Source organism: Hippopotamus amphibius, chromosome 7, assembly GCF_030028045.1.
Source record: "Hippopotamus amphibius kiboko isolate mHipAmp2 chromosome 7, mHipAmp2.hap2, whole genome shotgun sequence".
Classification (NCBI taxonomy): domain Eukaryota; kingdom Metazoa; phylum Chordata; class Mammalia; order Artiodactyla; family Hippopotamidae; genus Hippopotamus; species Hippopotamus amphibius.
In genome coordinates this window covers 97,511,606-97,538,194 of record NC_080192.1, presented here as the reverse complement: position 1 = coordinate 97,538,194, position 26,589 = coordinate 97,511,606, and the positions used below count along the sequence as shown (strand labels likewise).

Below are 26,589 nucleotides of genomic sequence, written 5' to 3'. Positions count from 1 at the left end.
TGATGAGTCTGGCTAACTCCCATCACTTTATATAGTAATCTTTGCAATGTGACTCTGGCACTTTCCATCAAAGATATCATTTATTTCTCTACTCCCCTGCATCTGCGCTTTGCCATGAAAGTTCCTTTGGTCAATGGGGTATTAAGAGATGTGACATACCATATGACCCAGCAATCCCAGTACTGCGCATATACCCTGAGAAAACCATAATTCAAAAAGATACACGTACCACCATGTTCACTGCAGCACTATTTACAATAGCCAGGACAAGGAAGCAACCTAAATGTCCACTGACAGATGAATGGATAAAGAAGATGTGGCACATGTATACAACGAAATATTACTCAGCCATAAAAAGGAACGAAACTGAGTTATTTGTAGTGAGGTGGATAGACCCAGAGTCTGTCATACAGAGTGAAGTAAGTCAGGAAGAGCAAAACAAATACTGTATACTAACGCGAATACGTGGAATCTAAAAAAATGGTACCGATGAACCTAGTGGCAGGGCAAGAATAAAGACACAGACTTAGACAATGGGCTTGGGGGCGGGGGGGAAGGAGGGGAAGCTTGGATAAAGTGAAAGAGTAGCAATGACATATATACACTACCAAATGTAAAATAGATGGCTAGTGGGAAGCTGTTACATAGCACAGGGAGATCAACTTGTTGCTCTGTAACACCTAGAGGGGTAGGATAGGGAGGATGGGAGGGAGGCTCAAGAGGGAGGGAACATAGGGATATATGTACACATATAGCTGAATCACTTTGTTGTACAGCAGAAACTAACACAACATTGTAAAGCAATTATACTCCAATAAAGATCTGGGAAAAAAAGAGAGAGAGAGTGAGATGTGACATAAGCAGAAGCTTAAAAAGCCTTTGAGCTTGCCCTCTGTTGCTGGGAACTCTTCCACCACCAAGAAAACGGACTCAGGATAGCCTGCTGGATGAGAGAGACATGGCTAATGCCCCAACTGACATCCAGCCAACTGCCAAGATATATATGAGCACCCTTCCCCACTCAAGACCAATCAGCCTGCCAACCAGAGGACAAATGAATGAGGTTATCTATCCTAGAGCATCCAGGTCCAGCCGAGTCAGCCCAAATCAGAAGAGCTAGCCAACCAGAGAACTGTGACAAATAATAAATGGCTGTTACTTTAAGCCACAGTTTTTGGTGTTTTCTTACATAGCAAAAGCAAACTAATATAGGACTCCATCCTAGATTCACTTCTTTTTATTTATTTGTTTGTGTGTTCATTTTGGCAGTGCCAAGTCTTAGTTGCGGCATGCGGGATCTTTGCTGTGGCATTTTAGTTGAGGCATCTAGGATCTTTAATATTAGCATGCGGACTTCTTAGTTGCAGCATGTGGACTCTTAGTTTCAGCATGCATGTGGGATCTAGCTTTCTCATCGAACCTGGGCCCCCTGCATTGGGAGTGCAGAGTCTTACCCAATGGACCACCAGGGAAATCCCCTAGATTCACGTCTATTCTCTTTCTACATTCTCTCCTCAGAAGACCTCATTTATTTCCATGGTTTTTAAGTGTTATCTTTTTTGTTGACAACTCCTAAATTAATGCTGTTGTTCTAAATTACAGGCTTATACTCCCAATTTCCTAGTGCCACTGAAGTGCCCTATAGGCATCTCAAAATTAAGTCTTTAAATTCTCCCAGTCTTTCACATCTGTTAATGATACCCATAGCAAAAAGAGAAATCAAGGTGACGGGGATTAAGTGTCATCCACTATGCTACCCTTCTTTCTTTAAACTCCACAACCACCAATCTTGTAAATTTCAGTTTCACCTATATCCAGTCAATTTTCAAAATCACCATAAACAACCCTTGTACAAGTAACCATCACTTCTTTCCAGGACTAATGTGTTAACTTTTCAGTTGGTCTCCTCGCTTCTCCTCCAACCCTTCTACAATTTATAAGCCACTTAAAGGCCAGCGATCTTTTAAAAAACCATCATGATTCATCTGCTTAAAACCCTTCAATAAATTCCACTGCTAAAATTAAATCCAAACTTACAATAGCTTGAAGGTCCTGAATAATCTGCCCCTGCTTATATCCAACCTCATATCATAATCGTACCTCCTTACACACTATGCTCCATCACCAGTCTAATTCTAGTCTTTTAGTATGTCATATTCTTTCCAACTTCAAAGCCTATGCCCTTATGTTCCTTCTACCTGAAATATGTCCTTCTAATCATCTGATTAGCAGATTCATGTTCTTCAGATGTCACCTTTCAGAAAGGCCTCATATTCTCTATCACCTTATCTTTACTTGCATAGGATTCACCACTATCTGATTCTTTCCTGATACTTTCTCCAACAACTTGAACAGTAATCGGAAAAGAGCAGGCACACAAATCTTCACAAACAAATAAGAAAAATTATAAAGAACTCATAAATATTATCAAAAAATACAATCTTAGAATTCTAACAGTTTACACTCTAAGTCTAATCAATACAATTCTTTCCCTATCTTCGTCTTAGATTTCCTTTTTAGGTTGGGACTTAGAACTGAAATATCACCCTATCCTCAATGAGACCTTCCCTATACCCATAGTTATAATTGTGATCCACCCTCCAGAGCTCTCAACCCACCCATGCTGTTATTTTTCTCTGTAATACTCATGACTTTCTAATGAACTGTAACATTTACTTATTGTGTACACAGACTATACAAAAGAAAGTTTTTCTTCTCTGCTATATCCCCAGTGCCTACAACATAATACTTCGTATATATCTGTTGAATGAAAAATATAGTAACATAGAATGTAACCACTGTTAATCTCTTTAATTCTTTATACTCATGTAAAAAAAATTCCAACATAAATTGCTTAAAAGTAAACATTAAATATAAACCTACACAAGTGCATGAAAAAATACATCAAATTGTCAATTAAAATTTTCTCTGGAAGATGTGAATACAAAGGACTTTCAAACAATATAATTTTGTACTATGTTATGAACAGTTTAAATATTACTACACTGATAACCAGGGGGAAAGATTTTATGAACTTACCTGATAACGTATGTCCTAAAAGGGATAATGTGCTGCATGACAGCAGGGATATGTAGCCATATTCTAATCTATAAAGAAACACAAAAACGATATTAATGTATAACAAAAATGTGAAATACGTCTTTAATTAAAAACAAGAACATTTAGTATTTTGCTGCCTCTAAAAACTACATATATTTCATCTATTTTAAAAAGGATAAACTAAGAAATACAACTGCACATATATCAGTTAAGTAACTTAACCTATAAACATTCCTAATTCATATACATAAAATCAATCTGAAAAATTACTATCAGCTTCTTGTTGAAAGGGAGGATCATCTATCCAAGTAATATCTTATTACCTGCTACTGTATACCTCTTTGTATGGTAGCAACCCAAATACTACAAAACTAAATTAATTTTTTAATAAGTCATCTTAGTTTTTAATAAACCATCTCATCCTTCCTCTAAAAAATATCAAATTACCTGATTTCTAGTCACTTTAATATCCATCTAAGGCAAATATATTTTATAGAGTCACACATAGGAACTTCCCTGGTGGCGTAGTGGTTAAGAATCCACCTGCCAATGCAGGGGACATGCGTTTGGGTTCGAGCCCTGCTCTGGTTCCCACATGCCAGAGAGACCTAAGCCTGTGCTCTAGAGCCCACAAGCCACAACTATTGAGCCTGCATGCCTAGAGCCTGTGCTCCACAACAAGAGAAGCCACAGTAATGAGAAGCCTGTGCACCACCACAAAGAGTAGCCCCCGCTTGCTGCAACTACAGAAAGCCCGCACGCAGCTATGAAGACCCAACACAGCCAAATAAATTTATTTTTAAAAAGTCACACATTGATCACAATATCAACAAGTATTTGCTTAATTAAGCTCTAATTGTAAGTATCCCAATGTAAGTTATAATGAAAGTTATAATAACGTGTTCACTTAATTTTTTCTGCACAATATTCCAAACCATTTCTATATCTAATGTGCTTATATTAATTTTATTCTCATAAACACTGGTTTGAAATATCATATAAGAAAAAAATCCTAAGCAAATCAAACAAGAAACTACAATACTAAGCCTTAACACATGGAAGTGATACAAACTGAAAACAAATTTGTAAATACAGAATGTACGGCTTCACTTTAATCTAATGAAACATAAATCCTATAGCAAATACAACACTAACGGTGAAATGTTAAAACTCTTCTCTCTGAGACTAGGAAGAAAACAAGAATACCTTTAATTCAACTTAAACTGAAGGTCCTAGACAGTACAATAGACAAGAAACTAAATAAAAGGCACAGGACTAAAAAGGAACAATTAAAATCAGCAAAGCTCTGAGATGATATGATTATGTAAGTAAGAAATCCAAAATAATTTTCAGATAATACACACACACTATATTATATATATATAATACATATATATATATCTTACATACCAGAAAAAATAGTAAAGTTTTCAAAAATACTGTCTTTACAACAGCATCAAAAAATATCATGTACCTAGAAATTATTTAACAAAGATATATAACATCTCTACATAGAAACACAGAAAATTATGAGACAAATCTTAAAGCATGTAAATAAAAACACATTTACCATATTTATACATTAGAAGACTCAATACTGCAGAGATGACAATTCTCCCCAAATTGATCTACAGATTCAATGCAACCCAAAAAGGTTTATGTGTGGAACTTCTGATTCCAAATGCAAAAGTCCAAGAAGAGACAAAACACTCTTTAAGAATGACAGAGTGGAGATGTAATGTACAGCATGGTGACTATACTTAATAAAACTGTACTGCATATTTGAAAGTGCTAATAGTTCTTAAAAGTTATCATAAAAAAAAATTGTTAACTATGAATGGTGTCAGATGTTAACTAGACGTCCTGTGGTAATCATTTTGTAATATATACAAATATTGAATCACCTGAAACTAATATTATATGTCAATTACACCTTAATACATTTTTTAAAAATGACAGGGAGGTAGAACTTGCTTTGCAAGACTTCTTATAAAAGCAGCAGAGATTAAGATGATATGGAAAATAGCACAAGACTAATCAAATAGACTAATAGAATATACTAGAAATCCCAGACCCATGCACAGGAAAACACATAAAGATGCCAGATTTATGTGGTAAATACTGCAGAACAATACTGCAGAAGAGGAAAAGACTGTCTTTGCTATAAACAGTGACAGGACCAATGGTTGTCTATATGGAAAAGAAAATGAATCCTGATCCCTCACATACACCACATACAAAAGTTAATTCCAACAGAACCATAGATCAGAATATGAAAGTAACAGAATAAAACTTCCAGAACACAGAAAAATATTTTCATGACCTGAGGATATGAAAGATTTTTTAACCATTAATGAAAATATTAACCATAAAGAAAACTTTTTTTATAAATTATACTGTTGTTTGATTAGAAAATAACTCAATGCAAATCAAAAACTACAATGAGATACCACTACACCAGTCAGAATGGCCATCAAGAAGTCTAGAAGTAACAAATGCTGGAGGGGGTGTGAAGAAAGGGAACGTCCCTACACTACTGGTGGGAATGTAAACTGGTGAAGCCACTATGGCAAACAATCTGGAGATTCCTTTAAAAACTAAAAGTAGAGTTCCCATATGATACAGCAATCCCACTCCTGGGCATATATTCTGAAAAGACAAAAACTCTAATTCAAAAAGATACATGCACCCACAATATTCACAATAACCAAGACACAGAAGCAACCTAAATGTCCATCGACAGATGAATGGCTAAAGATGTCGTATAAGTATATAACAGAATATTACTCAGCCATAAAAAAGAAAAAAGAAATCTTGCCATTTGCAGCAACGTGGATGGACCTAGACATCATCATACTAAGTGAAGTAAGTCAGGCAGAGAAAGACAAATTCATTATGATATCACCTATATGTGGAATCTAGAAAAATAATACAAATCAACTTCTGTACAAAACAGAAAATAAATTTACGGTTACCAAAGGGGAAAGGGGAGAGGGAGGGATAAGCTGGGAGTATGGGATTAACAGATACATACCACTACATATAAAATAAACAACAAGGATTTACTGTACAGCACATGGAACTATATTCACTATCTTGTACCAATCTATAATGAAAAAGATTCTGAAGCTGTACACCTGAAACTTACACAATATTGTAAATCAACTATAGTTCAATTAAAAATAACAACTCTTAAAAGACACAAGAGAATGAAAAGCAAATCCAGAGCTGAAGAAGATATTAGCAACACATAAATGTCAGGCAAAAGACTTGTATCCAAAACATATAAGGAATCTCCACACATCAGTAAGGAAAAGATAATCTGATTTTCATTTTTTTTAAAATATTTGTTCACTTATTTATTTTTGGCTGTGTTGGGTCTTAGTTGCGGCACACAGAATCTTTCATTGCAGCATGCGGGCTTCTCTCTAGCTGTGGCGCAGGCTCCAGAGCTCAAGGGCTCAGTAGTAGCAGTGCGGGCTCAGTGGTTGTAGTACGTGGGCTCTATAGTTGTGGTGCACAGGCTCTGGAGCACATGGGGTCTGTAGTTGTGGCTCCCAGGCTTAGTTGTCCCATGGTTTGTAGGATCTTAGTTCCCCAACCACGAATCGAACCCAAGTCCCCTGCATTGGAAGGCGGATTCTTAACCACTGGACCACCAGGGAAGTCCCAAATTATTTGATTTTTTTAAATGGATTAAAAAAACTTGAACTGACACTTCTTGAAAATATTCAAACAGCTAATATGCCCATGAAATGGTGCTCAATCTCTTTAGTCATTTAAAAACACAAAATTAGACCACAATGAGATACTACTATTAGTCCATCAGGAATCTAAGAGTTAGAATACTAGGTGTTTGCAAGGCTATGGAGCAATGGGAACTCTCATTCCTGACAGGAGTGTAAATTAATACAATTACTGGGGAAAATCTTAGCATTAATGTGTTACACTGAATATATGTATATCCTGTGATCAAGAAATTCCACTACTAGATATACATGAAAATAAAACGCATGCACATATGCATCAAAAGGCATGTTCAAAAATAATGACACCACGTTAATTGTAATAACCTATATGTCCATCATCAGTAAAATAGATCAATGTTGGTATATATTTTAAAGGAGCACTATAGAACAATGAAAATGAGCAATTCGAACTGCATGCAATATAAACCTCAATGTTAAAAGTGGCCATACATAAAAGAATGCATTGTATGTGATTCCACTTTCATGGTCAGCAAGAGACAAAATTAAATCACAGTATTTAGGGACATAAGCTTAAGTAATAAAACAATAAAGAAAAGCAAGAAATAAAAATATGAATTGTGGGGACTTAGCTGGTGGCACAATGGTTAAGAACCTGCCTGCCAATGCAGGAGACACAGGTTCAATCCCTGGTCCAAGAAGATCCCACATGCTGTGAAGAAACTAAGCCCATGTACCAAAACCACTGAGCCTGCACTCTAGAGCCGGCGAGCCACAACTACTGAGCCCATGTGCTGCAACTACGGAAGCCTAAACACCTAGAGCCGTGCTCTGCAACGAGAAGCCACTGAACTGAGAAGCCCATGCACCACAACGAAGAGTAGCCCCCGCTCACCACAACTACAGAAAGCCCATGCGTCGCAACAAAGACCCAACGAAGCCAAAAATACACACACACACACACACACACACACACACACACACATGAATTGTGTTTACCTTTAAGGACAAAGAGATGGGACAGTGACTTAAGGAATCATACAGGAGGCTTCTGGGGTGTTGACAATAATTTGTTTCTTGACATGGGTAGTGGTTAAATGGAGTATTCACTTTGATAAATCACTGAGCCATATCTTATTCTGTGCACTTTTCTACTTGCTTATTTCAATTTTTTTAAAAGGTGAACAGATTTGATTATATACAACATACATTAAAGAGAATGAAAATGAAAATAGGTACAGTGATACCTTTTATTTGGGGATAAACAAAGACACCAATGAAGAAAAATTTAAATGAAAATGACAAGGGAAAAAATGTCAAGATTAGAAAGAAATTTTTAATAGAAAAAAGAGTTACCATTTACTGAACCCTTAATATTCCCATTCTGATAGATGAAAAGTGTGAGGCTTATAGATATAATATAATCAAAATCAGATAGTACATCAATAAAATTTAAATAAAATATACAAAACCAAAAAACAAACAAAAAAAAATAGTACATAACAGAACTACAATTCAAGCCCAGGATTATTTCTCTGTAAAATCTACATTCTTTAATACTACTATGATGCAAAACATTACAAGAATCAAATTCTATATGCTATTTAATCATATAGTATAGGTTATTTTTCTTTCCTTACTGTAAGTTTTGAACTTCCCCCTCTTAGTGATAACAGAGATCTAGTAGCCCTTCTAAGTACATGTTAAAAATCTCAGGAATAGCAAAAAATATTGTCTGATCCCTTTTTAACTGCAGAAATGCAGGCAGTGTTCTGCATCACAAAGCTAGTTTCAACAAAATGACAAATACTTCACAGAACTGTCAACCAACTTTCTATATGAAAACGTATAATCCCAGCCTAACTTCTGATATTAAATAGTCCTTGTTAAGTGTTTTCACAAAGCAGTCTTAGGAAACTGACAGTTCAGAAATTGTTATTGTGTCCTCTGATGTGTTACTACAAGTTTCAATCTCTGATAGTATCTCTTACTTAATAATTTCTCATATATGTTTTGTAAAGCATACATTCATGAGGTTTCCTTATTAAGGCTCATTTGTACTTTTCCATTCATGTTCATAAAATAAATCCCATGACTCTTAAATTCTTTATTCAAAGTCCTTAGGCTTTGTTTCTTTTTAATTAATAAAAGGTCATGTCTGAGATGACTAACTCAGGCAGAGTGGAGGGCTAAGGTAGGATATTATGAGCAAAAACCAAATAAAACTCACTATGCATCTCAATGGGGAAACTTCTATGAGGACTCTGCATTCTATTTCTCTAAACCATGCTAAATATTGGTTAACTGCTTTTGCTAAAAATCTAAAGGCCAATACAAAATAAGAAAACTACATATATAAATTTTGTCTTTTTCCCTATGGCTGCAGCCACTATTACTAAGAATAGATCCTTGTGACTTCCCTAGTGGTGCAGTGGTTAAGAATCTGTCTGCCAACGCAGGAGACACGGGTTCGATCCCTGGTCCAGGAAGACCCCACGTGCGGCAGACCAACTAGGCCCGTGGGCCACAACTACCTAGCCTGTGCTCTAGAACCTGCAAGCCACAACTACTGAATCTGCATGCTGCAACTACTGAAACCCACATGCCTAGAGCCCATGCTCTGCAACAGGAGAAGCCACTACAATGAGAAGCGTGAACACTACAACGAAGAGTAGCCCCCGCTTGCCACAACTAGAGAAAGCCTGCATGCAGCAACAAAGACCCCAAACACAACCCCAAAAAAACAACACAAAAAAAGAATAGATGCTTATAAAAGTGGAGTAATACCTGTGCAAAATTGAGAAATCTCCTAACAGTGTTAGTTTAGAAATGCTAAAGCAAAATTGTGAGATTGAAATAAATGTATGGGCCTGAGAGTATTATCAGATTTGAACCTTAATCTGATGAAGTAGGAGTTTTCTTTCTTTGCTGATAACTCAGACTCAGGGCAAAGAGAGTTTTTCCTGTGTTCCAAGCTAAGGTTCTAGGAGATAACACTCACCATCTACCTAATTAAGAGTGAGGGAACCATGCTAGAAAACAAACAGAATGGTTTGGTTCCCAAGAATTCATATAAAGATATTCTCTTCTGACTGTGTTATTTATTATAATCAAGTGTGGGAGAAACAGGTACTCAATAAGGTCAGGCCTTAAGTATATTACCATAAAAGTAGCTTATAACTCACAGAGTTTTTTGCTTTTTGAGAAAAGGATTACCCTAAAATCCAATAATTTTTTTCATTATTTAAATGTAGGAGTTTTTGTTCCTGTATGAAAGCCCATGGAAAATCAGAGATTCCCAAATAAGGGAACTTCAGCCTTACTGAAGCTGAAACAACATGGCTAAACAAGCTGCCTATTTCTCAAGAAAAGAAATGAGGCATACAGAAACTACTGGGCTTTATAATTTACAATGATCCACTAAAGGAAACTATGCTGCTCTAGATCAATTTGTATGTGACTAGAAAAGTCTGAAATTTAAAGGCCTTAGTTTCTCAAAATGCAAAGGGATGTCTATTTCAATTGTTTAAAGTGACCACTAAGTGTTTTCATATACACTTCAGGCCGAGTGGTCAAAACTCCAAAAAAAGGTCAGAAATCATGCCCAATCTCATATTGCTTTAAATATCACCGGTCCCTTAAGAAAAACTTCAGACTCTGAAAAAAATAAAGTACAGGGTCTGCAGAAAACTTAATTACAAAAAGAATTGTAATTTAAGTTCTTAATCTCACCAAAGTGTTAACTATATTTAAAAAGTTAGAATGAAGAGGGAGAAATCAAAAAACATTTTTTAATGAGGAAAAAGTGTCAAATGAGAGTTACCCAATCGAGTTATAAAACCTTTGGTTAAAAAGTACATTATGTTATACTCTCAGGAAAAAAAAGAAACAGATTATAGTATTCAAACAATTACATTATTAACTTAAACAGTATGACTAATTTTAATTTTGGTTTAATGGTCTCAGTTGAGTTACAATACAAAGTTATGCAAACTGACAACAGCCCAACAATTAGCAGTCACAAAAAGGCTGAAAAGAAAAATGAAACAGAATCCAAACCTTTTTCTTTGGTAAAGGATTACTTTTCAAGAGAGAGTAATACATTAAGGTCTTCAACAAGGCTTCCATAACAGACTTTTAACCAAGAATTAGTAAAATTAATTCAAAAAATACATTTTAATTCAGGTAATATTCCTGATTAAGGAAAACCATTGACAAATTTTTTGAATTTTAGATTTCAAACTCAGTTATTTACCTTCTCTAAATTTATGACAGTTATAAAATTAAAATGTCAACACAGGATTTAAGTTCACTCAAAAGTCTGTATTTTATTCTTTCTCCCAAAGGAAGCCAAACTGAATAGAACTTCCTTTCAAACATACAAGGTCAGGGCTTCGCTGGTGGTTAAGAATCCACCTGCCAATGCAGGGCACACAGATTCAATCCCTGAGCAGGGAAGAACCCACGTGCCGCCAAGCAACTAAGCCTGTGCGTCACAAGCCTGTGCTCTAGAGCCCATGAGCCACCACTGAACCCACATGCCACAACTACTGAAGCCCACAAGCCTAGAGCCCATGCTCTAGAAGAGAAGCCACTGCAATGAGAAGCCCAAAAATCGAGACAAAGAGTAGCCCCTGCTCACCACAACTAGAGAAAGCCCATGCACAGCAACAAAGACCCAAGGCAGCCAAAAATGAAATAAAAAATAAATTTAGAAGTTATAAAAAAGAATGACCTTGGTACAAATTAGTTATTTCAAATATGGAAATGTGGAGTTCCAGATACTAAATTTAAGTAAAGCCAGTGTCCTTTCCAGTGTATTTCTACACTGGAAACAATAAAAGTTATTTTGTTGAATCTTTTTTCACCTTGTATTTTTATTTTATATACACGCTTGAAATATTTCACAGTAGTTATTACTTAAGGTAATTCAGTTAATACAAGAATTCAGGCTTTGATAAAGTTAGATTTAAGTTTTGTTACACTATTTTTTTTAAATGACCAGAACAGAACGTTACTTTAGGTTAAATTTTAATACACAGGTAGTAAAAAGTATTTCTCTCTGCTTCCGCACATATTGTGCTTCACAGTAACTGACATTCACAACATACGAAAGAATTATCTTCTTTACAAAGGCAAAGAAACATGTTAGTTCTTTACTTGTAATAGGGAAGTCAGACACACTGTAGTAGTGGCCTAGGCCAGGTTAACCATTTAAATAACCAAATACTCTAAAATTTCCCAATACAAAATCTCAAGGCAAGGAAAGTTAAAAATCAACATAAGACTTCTGTGCATAGCTACCTATCTTATATTTTAAACAAAAGAGGCAGATGGCTAAATTTACCTACTTAACTTAAAGTCATTAATATTTGGGGGGGGGGGGGGGGTTATGCACCATGCAGCTTGCAGAATCTTAGTTCCCCGACCAGGGATTGAACCCAGGCCACTGCAGTGAAAGCACTGAGTCCTAACCACTGATACAAATTCCAATTTTATTATAACAGAGACTTCTTAAAAAAAGGTTTCTGTACTCAATTTTTTCAAAGTATAATCCAGAAAACAAAAACAGTATTGTACATGCTAATCACGCATAACCTGCCTTTCCTGGACATAAAAATTCATGTTATTACAATACTAGACTTTGTTCCCAAGATTAAAACCAATTCCAAACAATACTTACATTAGATACAACTGTAATAAATGCATGTGCTATAAGAAATGGCAAAGTTTCAGGAGTTCCATATTCAAAGCAGTCCTTCATGAGAGAAAGGCCATTTTTCCCACAAAATAAACATACATAACGAAGCAAATGCAATGGTACTTCTACATCCTGAAGAAAAAAGAAAATCTATTATTTTAAAACTTATCAGGAATAATTTTTATTTTATTACCAGTACTGGAAAGATACTGGTCAAACATAAACTCAAAGACATGTATGAACAAAACAATAAAAATTTCCATAAACCTAAGAATGAAGAAAGATAAACACTTACATTCATATCACAGAATGCCCCTAATATGTTGCTTTCTTGGGTTGATATATCCTGATTTAAAAAAAAAAAAAAAAAAGGTAAATACAATGACATCACACTACTAAATGACAATCTTTACAAACTACAATTTTTTAAAGGTTGATTTTATAAAAACTCAGATTTTACAATTGCTTCTCATCATGAACAGCAGTATTCCTAACTGAAGCTAATATGATTCAGTTCTAAAGTACATTTTAACTCTTCTCCAAAGAAATCTTTCTATACTATGTGCTACACACTATTTTGCCTTCTTAAACGAAAACCTTTCCTTAAATAATTGGGGTAATTTCTGAATACATTTTTAACTTAGTTAACTGGTTTTGAAACTACTATGGAATTTTCTAGAGGTATACTCAAAAGTTCTACAATGTGCTTTCCATACATAAGATTTAAACTACCCGAAAGCATACTCACCTGTTGGTATGAATATAAGCTGGTATGACCTTGTTGGAGGATAATTTGGCAGTAACCTATCAACATTTAAAATGTACATTCCCTTTGACCCAGCAATTCAACTTCTGGTTATTTATCCTAAACAACTAGTATAAGTAGTGCTGGAAAATGTATGTATAATGATGCTTACTGAATTTATTTATAACACCTCAAATTTACAAACAACTTTAATATCCATCAATAGAGAGGCAAAATAAATGGTGACATAACCATCTAGGGTCTTATGCAGCCTTCAAAAATAATAAGGTGAAATGGCATGAGGGATGATCTTTTTGGGATGATGAAAATGTTCTCAAAATGAAATGCGGTAATGGCTGCACAGCCCCATAAATTTATGGAAATAATATTTACTTTAAGCAAGTAATTTTTATGGTATGTAAAGTATACTTTTTAAATGCCATTAAAAATAAGGACTCAAAAGTAAATAAGGTGAATTCCATATGCACAGGCATAGAAAGATTTGTTAAAAATAGAATTTATGAACACAATCTGATTTTCGTAATTTTTTTAAATGTCTGAAAATATCTGAACTAATTTCATAACAATTTTTTTTGAAGGATGGAGGAAAAGGAGAGATTCAAGGCCTTTTAAACGCTATATTTTATACAATCTGTGTTTTTTTTGTCATATTGAAACTGTTACTTTTATAATCAGAGTTACTTTCAGCTGAAAAGTTAGCTGCCAAAGGAACCCATTCATTCTTTGCTGTTACCTGTTTTAAAGTTCGACTGTTGAAATAAAGTTTGAAAACCATTGATTGAGAGACAGCATACACAAAACTCTCAGAACATTTCAGAATAATCAAAAACTATCCTAAGAGAAGTCAAAACACTTGTCAAAGTATACTAAACCTCCTTAAATGCATTCTCAAGCCTCTACTACCAGGACCACAGTTAAAATTTTAAGTTATTCTTAACAAATCTTTTGTCTTCAAAAAATCCAGAATATAAGCACTTTTGTGGTATTAATAAATACAATTCATGGACCAGATGAACGATGCTGGAATATCAGATTGGAGTCAAGATTTCTAGTGTCTAACATGAACACAGCTACAAAATCTAACAGAATTCTATCCTGATGTGCAAAATGTTACTCATGGACTTGGTTACATCTATTTTAGCTACTCAGAAGATTTGTTTTACCATCTCATATTTCTACTCTGGATAAATGAAGCCACTACCCTAAGGTGTTATTATAATCTCATTTTAAGTAGTATGTAAAGAGTTAACACAGATCTGTTCTAACAATACTAGGAGCAACACTAGGAAGTCTTCCTAAAGGCTGAATCAACATTATTCTTTCAAAAGTTCTCATTATAGAGGATCCCTGAAAAGGTCTTAAGAAACCTGTCAAGAACTTTTTAAGTTTTTGTCTTTTTTTTCTCCAAAACCTCACATTTACTGAACAAGATGATGCCACTCTATTTCTAGAACTAAACAGAGGAACTTGTCTATCACTTTTAAAGAGAAAACAGAGAAATAATGAGTAACTAGAAAGTAATTCTATAGGTAATTAAGCAAATGCTGCTCTATGATCCAACCACAAAAAACTGAAGGCCAGAGGATTAGGAATAAAACGTTTGCTTAAAAAGAAGCCATTGATGTTGGAATTAGATAGTTGTGATGGTTACTTACTAAAGTGTATACTTTAAAAAGGTAAATTTAAAACAATTAATTTTTTTAATTAAAAAAAGGGTGAAAAATTTTAAAAGGGTGAATTAAAAGTCAGTAGAAAGTAGAAAATGATTTTAAGGGCAAAATGGCAGATTTAGTACTGCTATAACTCTATCAAGAGATTTTTAACTGGAGAAAAAATATTTCTAAGACACTGCATGAATTTTACATATCTACATTCCTAACCAAACTATTTTTAGCATGTTACAATTATCAATTTAAGGCATTAAAAACACTATTCATGTGGTGTTCTTAACATTAAATTTTGTGGCTTTGCACAAATGGATCCCCTTTACGCTGAAAAAGGATTCCAAGATGACATTTTTTAGAATGACTAATAAACATCTGACGTCATATAAGAGATTAAAAAGTTTCTATATGGGAAGATAACAGGCTAAGAATTCTAGGAGACTGAGCACAATCTGATTTAAAATATTCTTACAGAGAATTCTAATAGGGAAAATACCTACCTCCTGGGCTGTGTTTTTAAATAGTCTCAATTCAATGTGAAAATATTTTCAGTAAAGGACAGTTTTTTTTTTTCCCAGATGAAGAAAGAAGTTTAGAGAAGTCAGTATGGAGGTTATAGAAAATAATAAGCTGAAGAAAATAGCCTTAAAAAAAAAAGTATGTAGTACATTTGTTAATGGCCACAACTCTACCCATTCCTGGATGCATGAAAAACAGAATGTACTTTAAAATGAAACTTTACCTCTCCTCCTATCCAGAAATGGCATCTACTTCACACCCCTTTGATCTGAGCAGCCCTTGTGAACTGCTTCAACCAACAGGATGTGGCAAAGTTGATACTGTGTGGTTTCAGAGGCTGGACCTTTGTAAGAGGCCTTACAGCTTTCCACTTTTGCCTTCCTGGATCAATGCTAAGGCTACCATAAAAGGAAGCCAATCTACCCTAGTAGAGAATGAGAGGCCATGTGGAGAAAAATCCAAGAAGCCCTAAAGAGCAGCCAGCACTACCAGACATGTGAATGAGACCATCTTGGACTTTCAAATCCATCCAACTCTCACAAAACCAGAAAAGGAATTGCCCAGGCCACCCACGAGATCATGAGAAAAAACTAATCAATCACTGTCGTTTTAAACCATTATTATAACATATTATCACTGAACTGTTTCAGTTCCTGCTACCTGTAGAAACAGATGCCATTATCTAAATAAACCTAAGATGGGCTGACTTCCTGTAAAGGCTTGTGTAACTAGTGGAGGAGGGAAGAAGGGAGGGAGGGAAAAAAAATCACTAGTGGATTAAGTAAAGCATCCTGACATAAAAAAGAAAATACTATTATTTAAAACTAGTAGTTACAGATAATTTAAGCATTTTTCCTTTGCAAAAGGAATTCCAAGTTCTGTTAACCTATGTTTCTAAGAATGAAATTCAAGATTCTATGTGCTTCTTTTTCCTCAATTACTACTTTTTGAAAGAGCCTCAGTAAGTAGAGCATAGACCTGCATCAGCAAAATGTCTATCACTGACAGTTTAATTTTTATGAGTTGAATTTATAAATCTTTCTTAATAGAACTAAGCTGAGTAAATGTTCAATACAAGTTGCTACAGAAACCGTCTGAAGAAATCTGAAATAATTTTTATAATAGTGATTTTTATAATTTTTCCATCAATAATGACTATCTTCAATCACATTTATTCATAAGTGAGAAATTACCAACATAACCATGACTTGGTATTACTTAAAATTCACAATAACTATTTTTACATACCTCTATAGTAGGATGAGTATTATGCTTGTAAGCAGTATATAAGGGAAACTGAATTTGAAAAATTTTTGCCACACATAGTAAGAGTTTTTCCTTCTCATCTGTACTCCATAAACTAAAAGGATCAGAGCTCTTTGAAGATTCTTCCTCAGTCAAATTACAAATTCTTGTAGAGTCTGATTTTTTTTCTATTGATTTTTGTCTTTCTGTACTTCCTTCATTACACTCTCTTTCTATGTTCAGTGGTTCTTCCGCTTGATTACTCTCATCTTGCCACGTGGAATCTATGTTAATAGTAGTACAATGTTTACAAAGCTGGTCCCGGAGCACTTGAACTTGGGCAATCACTAAGTTAATAAGTGCACACACTACTTGGTTAAAAATCTCCAAATGCTTATATTCTTTGAAGCAGCATAGACATTGCCTATAAGAGAAAAAAAATTTTTTTCAATAAATCAATGCTTCCTAGAGAGGCAATTATCTTTCTAAAAAGTAATATAAAAAATTAAATACTAAAATATTTTTTCAATAATTTTACTTCCTCCTTCCTGATAGAACAGCACTATAGGGCTTCCCTGGTGGCACAGTGGTTAAGAATCCACCTGGCAATGCAGGGGACACGGGTTCAAGCCCTGATCCGGGAAGATCCCACATGTTACAGTGCAACTAATCCCATGCGCCACAACTAGTGAGCCCATGTGCTGCAACCACTGAAGCCTGCATGCCAAGAGCCTGTGCTCTGCAACAGGAGAAGCCACGCACCGCAAAAAAGAGTAGGCTCTGCTCACGGCAACTAGAGAAAGCCCATGCATGGCAACGAAGACCCAACGCAGCCAAAAAAAAAAAAAAAAAAGGTATCAAAAACTTAAAAAAATAAATAAAAATAAAAATAATTTGCTTGGGCTTCCCTGGCAGTCCAGTGGTTAAGACTCTGTGATTCCACTGCAGGGGGCATGGGTTCAATCCCTGGTCAGGGAACTAAGCTCCCGCATACCGTGAGGTACAACCAACAACAATTATTATTATTATTATTACTATTATTTGCTTGAAGGCTACTTAGGAGGGACATTCCTACCCTATCTGGCAGATCACTTAAGGAACAACACACACACACTCTCTCTCTCACTTCAGCTCCAGTAAAAAAACAAAAGTAAATAAAAAAATAACAATTAGTAATTATTACACACAAATCTAGTTCTCTTAGACATGCTCAGTTAGTAGCACAATGCCTGGCATATTGTGGATAATCAAAGGGGTCTGGTAAATCAGTAAGTAAATGATACACAAGTACCAGGTTGTAATGTATCCAATGACAGATGACAGTTAAACAACTATCACAATTTACACCTAGTTATATTATCAAAACAAATCAAAACTCTTATTGTACCAAATAGATCACCAACTTCCTGTATAACCATGTAAGAACAATTTCATTTCTCCAGGTGTGGCCGATTTAAAGTATGACCACAAATTCTTTAATACTTTTCCCTTTCAAAGGTGAAGCCCAATTTTCCTCCCCTTGAATGTGGATGGAACTTAATGCCTGGCTTCTAATGAATGGAATGTGGCAGAAATGACATTATGTGACATCTGAGACTAGGTCATAAAAGACATTACCACTTCTGCCTTGCTCTCTTTTGGATCACTCACTCTGGAGGACGCCAGCTATCATGAGAGACACTCAAGGAGGCCATGGCAAGAGCCCCATGAGAAAAAACTGAGGTCTTCCAATAACAACCAGCACCAACTTGCCTACCATGGAAGTGACTCAACTTGGAATTAGATCCTCCAGTCCCATGCCAGGTCATCCAAAGATGACTATAACCTGGCCAAATTTCGACTACAACCTCATAAGAAATCCAAGCCAGAACCAACCAACCAAACCACTCCCAAAACTCCAATCCATACAATAATTGATAACTGTTTATAATTGAGATAATAAATGTATCTCTGAGGATAATAAATGTTTATTGTTGTTTTAAAACAATACTTTTGGAGTACTCTGTTACACAGAAATACACAAATCAGGATTGTTTTCTCAGTGGCAAAATGAAAGGGATTTTATCTCCTAAGGCCTCCTCCAGTTTTAAATTCTATAATATTACAATTTCTACAAGAAGAAAAGAAACACGTTACTCAACATTTTTCTAAGTAGCTTCTTCCTTTAGGTTTAGGAAAAAACAAGTTCAAAGTGAAGGATCATACATTTGATGTATGATCTTTAATGAAAATTGGAAACTGAGTTTCCCCTCAAAAAACAAACCTGAGGTCAGATTTTGGATTAAGAAAGCCAAAGAGCTAGTCAAATTTACTTTAAAAGTTCACTGTCAGGGACGGACCTAGAGATTATCATACTAAGTGAAATAAGTCAGACAGAGAAAGACAAGTATCATATGATAATCACTTATATGTAGAATCTAAAAAAAATGATACAAATAAACTTATTTATACAACAGAAACCAACTCACAGACTTCGAAAACAAATTTATGATTACCAAAGGGGAAAGGTGGGGGCAGCGATAAATTAGGAGTTTGGGGTTAACATATATATACTATTATATATAAAAAAGATAATCAACAAGGACCTACTGTAGAGCACAGGGAACTCTATTCAGTATTCTGTGATAATCTATATGGGAAAAGAACTTGAAAAAGAATGGATATATGTATAACTAAATCACTTTGCTATATACCTGAAACTAACACAATATTGTAAATCAACTATACTCCAATATGAAATAAAAATTAAAATAATAAGGTAAAATAAAATTTAAAAATAAAGTAAAATAAAATTTTAAAATAAAAATTCACTGTCAGGAAATGGGCATTAAAATTCTTGATAACTGACTAGGAAACCAATCTTAAAAGACAAAAATGAGGGAATTCCCTGGAGGTCCAGTGGTTAGGACTCCATGCTCCCACTGCAGAGGGCCTGGTTTGATCCCTAATTGGGAAACTAAAATTCCACAAGCTCTGCAGTACTGCCAATTAAGAAAAAAAAAGGCAAAAATGATATATGAACAAAGTAACAGGTAAACTGGATCTAAGTCCTTACAGACCCAAAATACAAAGTTCAAGCAGAGCTGAGAATCTAAGTGTGACGACACATACACACATTGTTAAAATAATTATCGATTATATAAATTACACATTTTATTGTATATTCAATTCTGAGAAGTCTAGGTATTTGAATTCTCAATACAGCATTTCTCTCTACATCCACACCCACAATGCAAGAAGGTGAAAGAATGTCTTTTGTTTTAATAAAAACATCACTTTCAGTTAAGCCCAATCTGATTTTACAAACAAATTTATTTCTTCTCTGTTCTAAATCATGCTACAAATATACTAAAGGAAAAAAAGTCATGAAAGGATAATGGAAGAAAAGATGACAGCAAAAAATTGTGGATGACAGAAAGGGGAGAAATAGTAAGTTACAGTGTGGAATAAACAAACTTGGAAGAGGCCACAGAACATATTAGCAAAAAAATTCACCGCACAGAACACTGGAAAAACTCAGGACTAAAGAGCTTCAGGTACCTCTGAAGGCAGAAATGAAGCATAACAGAAAATAGGACTACATGAAAGGTACTGTGAAAACCTGCAGGCTCCCATTCCAGGCAGCAAGGATACTTACTATTCCTACCTGACCCAGGGAAACAAGAAGTTCTTCCTGTACATAAAATGAACAAGATAAACTCAAGAACATCAAATACTGAAGAAGGTAGAGATACAAGAAACAAAGTGAGAGAATTACATAAAATTATGACTGAACAGTGAACCTCCCCTGCCCAACCACCAGATTAATGTATCTCAAGGGGAAAGACTTGGAAAATATGAACAATCTAAGAGAAAAAGGATTTATCCTATAATAAAATCTGCTCACCATTTTACTTTCACATAGTATAGGCCAACATCTGAGATGTCCCATTCACACAGAACTTGCAATCCATTTTTTAGTGGCCCTCTCTAACCAGGAAAGGATAACCGAGGTTAGTAAGATTTTCAAGAAAAAGCTATATCACTAAAGGCATATCAAAGAGTAAAAAGAAATTTAAAGGAAGTAGATAAAATCCAGAAAGAAAAAAGGTTTTAATTAATTTATATCCTCGGAGACATGAAAGATACTGGATTACTGAAATAAGAACAGAATACTATTAAAAAATGCATTCCAATTACAAAACAGAGCCCTTTAATGTGTATGAATATGCATTATTATAGCTTTTGTATATATATCATTCACAATTTAAAAACCAAGCAAAATTATGGCAATTTGTAAAATTCAATAGAAGGTCCAGAGGTAAAACTGGAGAAATCTCCGAGAAACTAGAGTAGACAAAGACAGACAACGGGAAAAAGAAAAACAAACCATCAATCAAAGAGGTATAATATCTGACTGATAATATTTCCAAGAAGACAGTAGAAAATACAGAGGAAAGGAATCAATGAAATAATAACAACTACTAATAAAATTTTTCAGAACTGAAAACCCACCAAAACATATCATCATGAAATTTCTAAAGCCAAGGAGGGATAAAGATCCTAAAAGCTTTCAGGGAGAGTGAAAAGAGTGACAAGGAAAAGCTCAGGAATAAAAATAGCTCAGGTGCCTTGCAGAGGTCGCCACCCCGGAGCCTCCCTCACAGCCTAGATACGGTCAACCCTACCGTGTTCTTCGGCATTCCCGTCAATGGCGAGCCCTTAGGCCGCATCTCCTTCGAGCTTTTTGCAGACAAAGTTTCAAAGACAGCAGAAAACTTTTGTGCTCTGAGCACTGGGGAGAAAGGCTTTGGTTATAAAGGTTCCTGCTTTCACAGAATAATTCCGGGATTTATGTGCCAGGGTGGTGACTTCACACACCATAACGGCACTGGTGGCAAGTCCATCTATGGGGAGAAATTTGATGATGAGAATTTCTTCCTGAAGCATACGGGTCCTGGCATCTTGTCCATGGCAAATGCTGGCCCCAACATCTGCACTGCCAAGACTTGAGTGGTTGGATGGCAAGCATGTGGTCTTTGGCAAGGTGAAAGAGGGCATGAATACCGTGGAAGCCACGGAGTGCTTTGGGTCCAGGAATGGCAAGACCAGCAAGAAGATCACCATTGCTGACTGTGGACAAATCTAATAAATTTGACTTGTGTTTTATCTTAACCACCAGACCATACCTTCTGTAGCTCAGGAGAGCACCCCATCTGCTCAAAATATCCTATAATCTTTGTGCTCTCACTGCAGTTCTTTGGGTTCCTTATTCCCCTCCAAGTTTAGCTGAATTGAAAAGTTAAGTTTATGATTATGAAATAAAAACTAAACAACAACAAAAATAGCTCATACTTCTCCAAAGTAATATTAGAACATAAAATACGAGGAATAACACTTTCAAAATTCTGAGAGAAAATACTTTTCTATCTAGAGTTCTATATCCAACAAAAGTTATCAATAAAAGAGTAGAAGAGACATCTTTTTAGGCCAGAAAGGTCTAAAAACTATTTGCCTCTCACATGCCTTGTCTCAGAAAAGATGTCATCCCAACAAAACAAAGAAGTAAAACAACAAAGATGGCATGGAATCCAGGAAACTAGAGACCCAACATAACAGAAAAGCAAAAGGAACTTCAAGGATGATCTGAAGAGAACACAGCTATTTCAGTAACCCTAGTGAGAAATCAATACAGATTGGAGTAGGAAGATACAGGCCAAAGGAGATGGAGGGAAGCTTAAGAAATAAAAGATCACCTAATGATGTACAAAAATGTAAAAACCAGTACTAAGAAGGGCTGGAGAGTTTGGGAAGAATTAATGACCCACACCTAGAAAATCAATCAAATGAAAAACAAAGACATTAAACTCTATGAAACAACGATAACAAAAGAAAAACAACAATTTATATCTTGTAAGATATAAAATGAACCACAGAATCTTTTTTGGCTAATCACTGAGCAATTACTTTTTTTTTTAGAACTACCCCAAGAACTGATGTAACTATATTGAGAGGATGGGGAAGGGTAAATAGGTGAAATCTTTACATATCAGAAAAGGAAGTCCACAGATTATACCTAAAATTGATAAAGCAACAGCAATATAATAATATTATTTCAGAACATAAAAGTTCATATCAAAGCAAACATCTGAAAGAGTTGAAAACAGAAATGGGGCTGAAGAGATAGGGGACAATGGACTTTTATATTATAGGCCTTTTCCTACTATTTTATTTTTTTAAACTCTGTACATATTGCTTGTATTTGTACACAAATATCATACATTACCTTTCACTATCTGAGCTTAAGCTATTTTCTTCTCAGTCCTTCCCCTATTATTACCAGCCCGAAAAGACTTTATTATCTAAGTAGAGTTATATGCTGCCCATCTGAGTGGAGTATGCTTACATTTAAGAACACATAATCATAAAAATTTCTAAATGACTAACAAAGTATGCAGCTTCAATTAATATAATAAAAGTACTAACATTCATGAGGAAGCTACATGTCAAAATTAAATTATTTTGGGACTCCCCTGGCGGTCCAGTGGTTAAGAATCCAGCTTTCAATACACAGGACTCAGGTTCGATCCCTAGTCAGGGAACTAGGATGCCACATTGCCACAGGGCAACTAAGCCTGTGCACCGCAACTACTGAGCCCGCACACTCCAGAGCGCACGAACCACAACCAGAGCCTGCACAGCACAACTGGAAAGAAACCCAGGAACCACAACTAAAGCCCACGCACTGCAATGAAAAGATACTGTGTGCCGCAACGAAGATCTTGTGTGCCACAACTAAGACGCGATGCAGCCAAACAAACAAAAAAAAAGCAAAAAAATAAATTTAAATTATTTTAATCTGGATTCCATAACTCCATCTAACAAATCTTCCAATGGAGCTAACATTTTCCTGGCCTGGTACTGCTGAATACATGAAAGGACTGTTCATCTACAGTATCCAACCTTAGCAAAAGTTTTTTTTATTTATGAGCTAATTTCTGAAAAACACTTCTTGGAATAGTGGTCAACATCAATATCCCACTAGTCAAATTTCTTAATGCCAAAATAAAAAGTAGACCCTTAAAGAGTGGAGAATGTACATTAACCTATTCAAAAGCAACAATGCCTAAAACTGTTCTAAAAAATAGTTTATTAAAAAAAAGAAAATAAGCAATAGCCTGAAACATTTATTAAGTATAAATGACAGGTATGAAAGGTGCAATTTTTAGCCTGAAAATACAAAGATCTGACAGAAGCCCCTAGCTAGCACCCAGAATTCTTCTAGGGAAGAAATCTTGAAAAAAGGGTACAAAGTAGATGGGTAGCAGACAACGAGGAACCTTGAATGCCTACTAAGGCATCTACAAGATATAAACATAAACCTGTTTTGTAACAGGCTTTTAAACAAGTCAAAAAAAAAAACCTAGCAACAATTCCAACAAGAAGGATTTCTGCCTTATGCTATCAAGGCCTTCATTGTACATGACATTCCTTTCAGAGTCATATATGCTCTTTTCCAAATTTATATTCTTCAATTTATTCTAATATTCTCTCCACACTCTCTGAATTCATTTTCCTCCCATTTTATTCCAATTTTCCATTCCAATATTAACAAAATAATGATAAGCTGTTAAAGTAACATATATAACTAACTTCCTGAATCCTACAAAGAATCTGCAGCTATATTACTGCAATACAGCAATTATTAATAATGATGACATAATATTTGATGACATAGACTGATCACAGTTCACATGAAAAAAATCACATTATAAAGCATACAAGTTTTATAAACACATTTTTGTGTAATTTTAAACTGTTCTGTTCCCAATCTTACACCAAGGTTATAAAAAAGTTATCAGTTGTCACTCCCTCCTGCAAGAACACAAGAATTACAACTAACTGCTGAATAGTCATCGACAGAAAGACACTGGAACTCACCAAAAAAGACACCCCACATCCAGAGACAAAGGAGAAGCTGCAATGAGATGGAAGGAGGGCGCAATCACATTAAAATCAAATCCCATAAATACTGGGTGGGTGACTCACAAACTGGAGAACAGTTATACCACAGAAGTCCACCCACTAACGTCAGCGTTCTGAGCCCATCAGGCTTCCCAACCTGGGGGTTCAGCAACGGGAGGAGGAATCCCCAGAGAATCAAACTTTGAAAGCCACCAGGATTTCACTGCAGGACCTCCACAGGACTGGGGGAAACAAACACTCCACTCTTGGAGGACACACAAAAAGCAGTGTGCTCGGCAGGACCCAGGGGGAAGGAGCAGTGACCCCATAGGAGACTTAACCAGACTTACCTGCTGGTATTAGAGGATTACCTCCAGAGGTGGGGGTCAGCTGTGGCTCATCGAGGGGACAGGGACACTGGCAGCAGGGGTTGTGGGAAGTGCTCATTGGTGTGAGCCCTCCCAGAGTCTGCCATTAGCCCCACCACAGAGCCTGTAAGCTCCAGTGCTGGATAGCTGCAGGCCAAACAACCAACAAGGTGTGAACACAGCCCCACCCATTGGCAGACAAGAAAATTAAAGTTTTACTGAGCTCCACCCACCAAATTGGATTAAAGTTTTACTGAGGTCCACCCACCCAGACCAACCCACCATCAGTCCCTCCCTTCAGGAAGCACCCAGGAGCCTCTTAGATAGCTTCCTCCACAAGAGGGCAGACAGCAGTATCGGCATGATTTCGTTCTGTGGAAATGAAAACCACAGTCACAGAAAGAGAAAATGAAAAGGCAGATGACTTTATATCAGATGAAGGGACAGGATAAAACCCCAGAAAAACAAGTAAATGAAGAGGAGACAGGCACTCTTTCAGAAAAAGAATTCAGAATAATGATGGTGAAGATGATCCAGGACTACGAAAAAAGATTGGATGCAAAGATTGAAAAGTGGCAAAAAAAGTTTACCAAAGACCTAGAAGAATTAAAGAACAAACAAACAGAGATATACAACACAGTAACTGAAATGAAAAATACACTAGAAGGAACCAATAGCAGATAAACTGAGGCAGAAGGGTGAATAAGTGATCTGGAAGACACAATGATGAAAATCACTGATGTGGAAAAGAAAAAAGAAAATAGAATGAAAAGAACTGAAGACAGCCTAAGATACCTCCGGGACAATGTTACATGCACCAACATTTGCATTATACGGGTCCCAGAAGGAGAAGACAGAGAGAAAGGACCAGAGAAAATATTGGAAGAGATAATAGCTGAAAACTTCCCTAACATGGGAAAGGAAATAGCCACTCAAGTCCAGGAACCACAGAGAGTCCGAGGCAGAATAAACCCAAGGAGGAACACACCAAGACACATAGCAGTCAAACTCACAAAAATTAAAGACAGAGAAAAGTTATTAAAAGTAACAAGGGAAAAAACGACAAATAACATTCAAGGGGGGCTTCCTAGGTGGCGCAGTGGTTGAGAATCCGCCTGCCATTGCAAGGGACACGGGTTTGATCCCTGCTCCAGGAAGATCCCACATGCCACAGAGCAACTAAGCTGGCGTGCCACAACTATTAAGCCCATGTGCTGCAACTACTGAGGCCCACGCACCTAGAGCCTGTGCTCTACAACAAGAGAAGCCACAGCAATGAGGAGCCTGCGTACCATAATGAACAGTAGCCCCTGCTCAGTGCAACTAAAAGAAAACACGCACGCAGCAACGAAGATGCAACACAGCCAATAAATTAATTAATTGAAAAAAAAAATACAAGGAAACTCCCATAAGATTAACAGATGATTTCTCAGCAGAAACTCTGCAAGCCAAAAGGGAGTGGCATGATATATTTAAAGTGATGAAAGGGAAGAACCTACAACCAAGAATACTCTACCCAGCAAGGATCTCAATCAGATTCGATGGAGAAATCAAAAGCTTTACAGACAAGCAACAGCTAAGAGAACTCAGCACCACCAAACCAGCTCTGCAATAA

At 35.9% G+C, this 26,589-nt stretch overlaps 1 protein-coding gene and 1 pseudogene across 9 annotated transcripts in view; one reads left to right on the top strand and one right to left on the bottom strand.

Moving 5' to 3' along the window:
- The window catches only part of USP34 (ubiquitin specific peptidase 34), a 236,077-nt gene that overhangs the window by 163,779 nt on the left and 45,709 nt on the right, over window positions 1–26,589 (bottom strand). For 7 of the 9 annotated variants that reach the window (XR_009054694.1, XM_057741862.1, XM_057741863.1 and 4 more), the window contains exons 3-6: window positions 16,666–17,086; window positions 12,764–12,814; window positions 12,451–12,600; window positions 3,040–3,107 (exon numbers count right to left, since the gene is read on the bottom strand). Coding sequence is in view for 8 of the 9 variants with exons in the window: in XM_057741862.1 (XP_057597845.1) it covers window positions 3,040–3,107; window positions 12,451–12,600; window positions 12,764–12,814; window positions 16,666–17,086 (690 nt within the window). In the remaining variant the exon portion in view is untranslated. The remainder of the gene's footprint in view (window positions 1–3,039; window positions 3,108–12,450; window positions 12,601–12,763; window positions 12,815–16,665; window positions 17,087–26,589) is intronic. The other 2 variants (XM_057741864.1, XM_057741865.1) reach the window with 2 other exon arrangements.
- LOC130856757 (peptidyl-prolyl cis-trans isomerase A-like) lies at window positions 19,672–21,821 on the top strand (annotated as a pseudogene).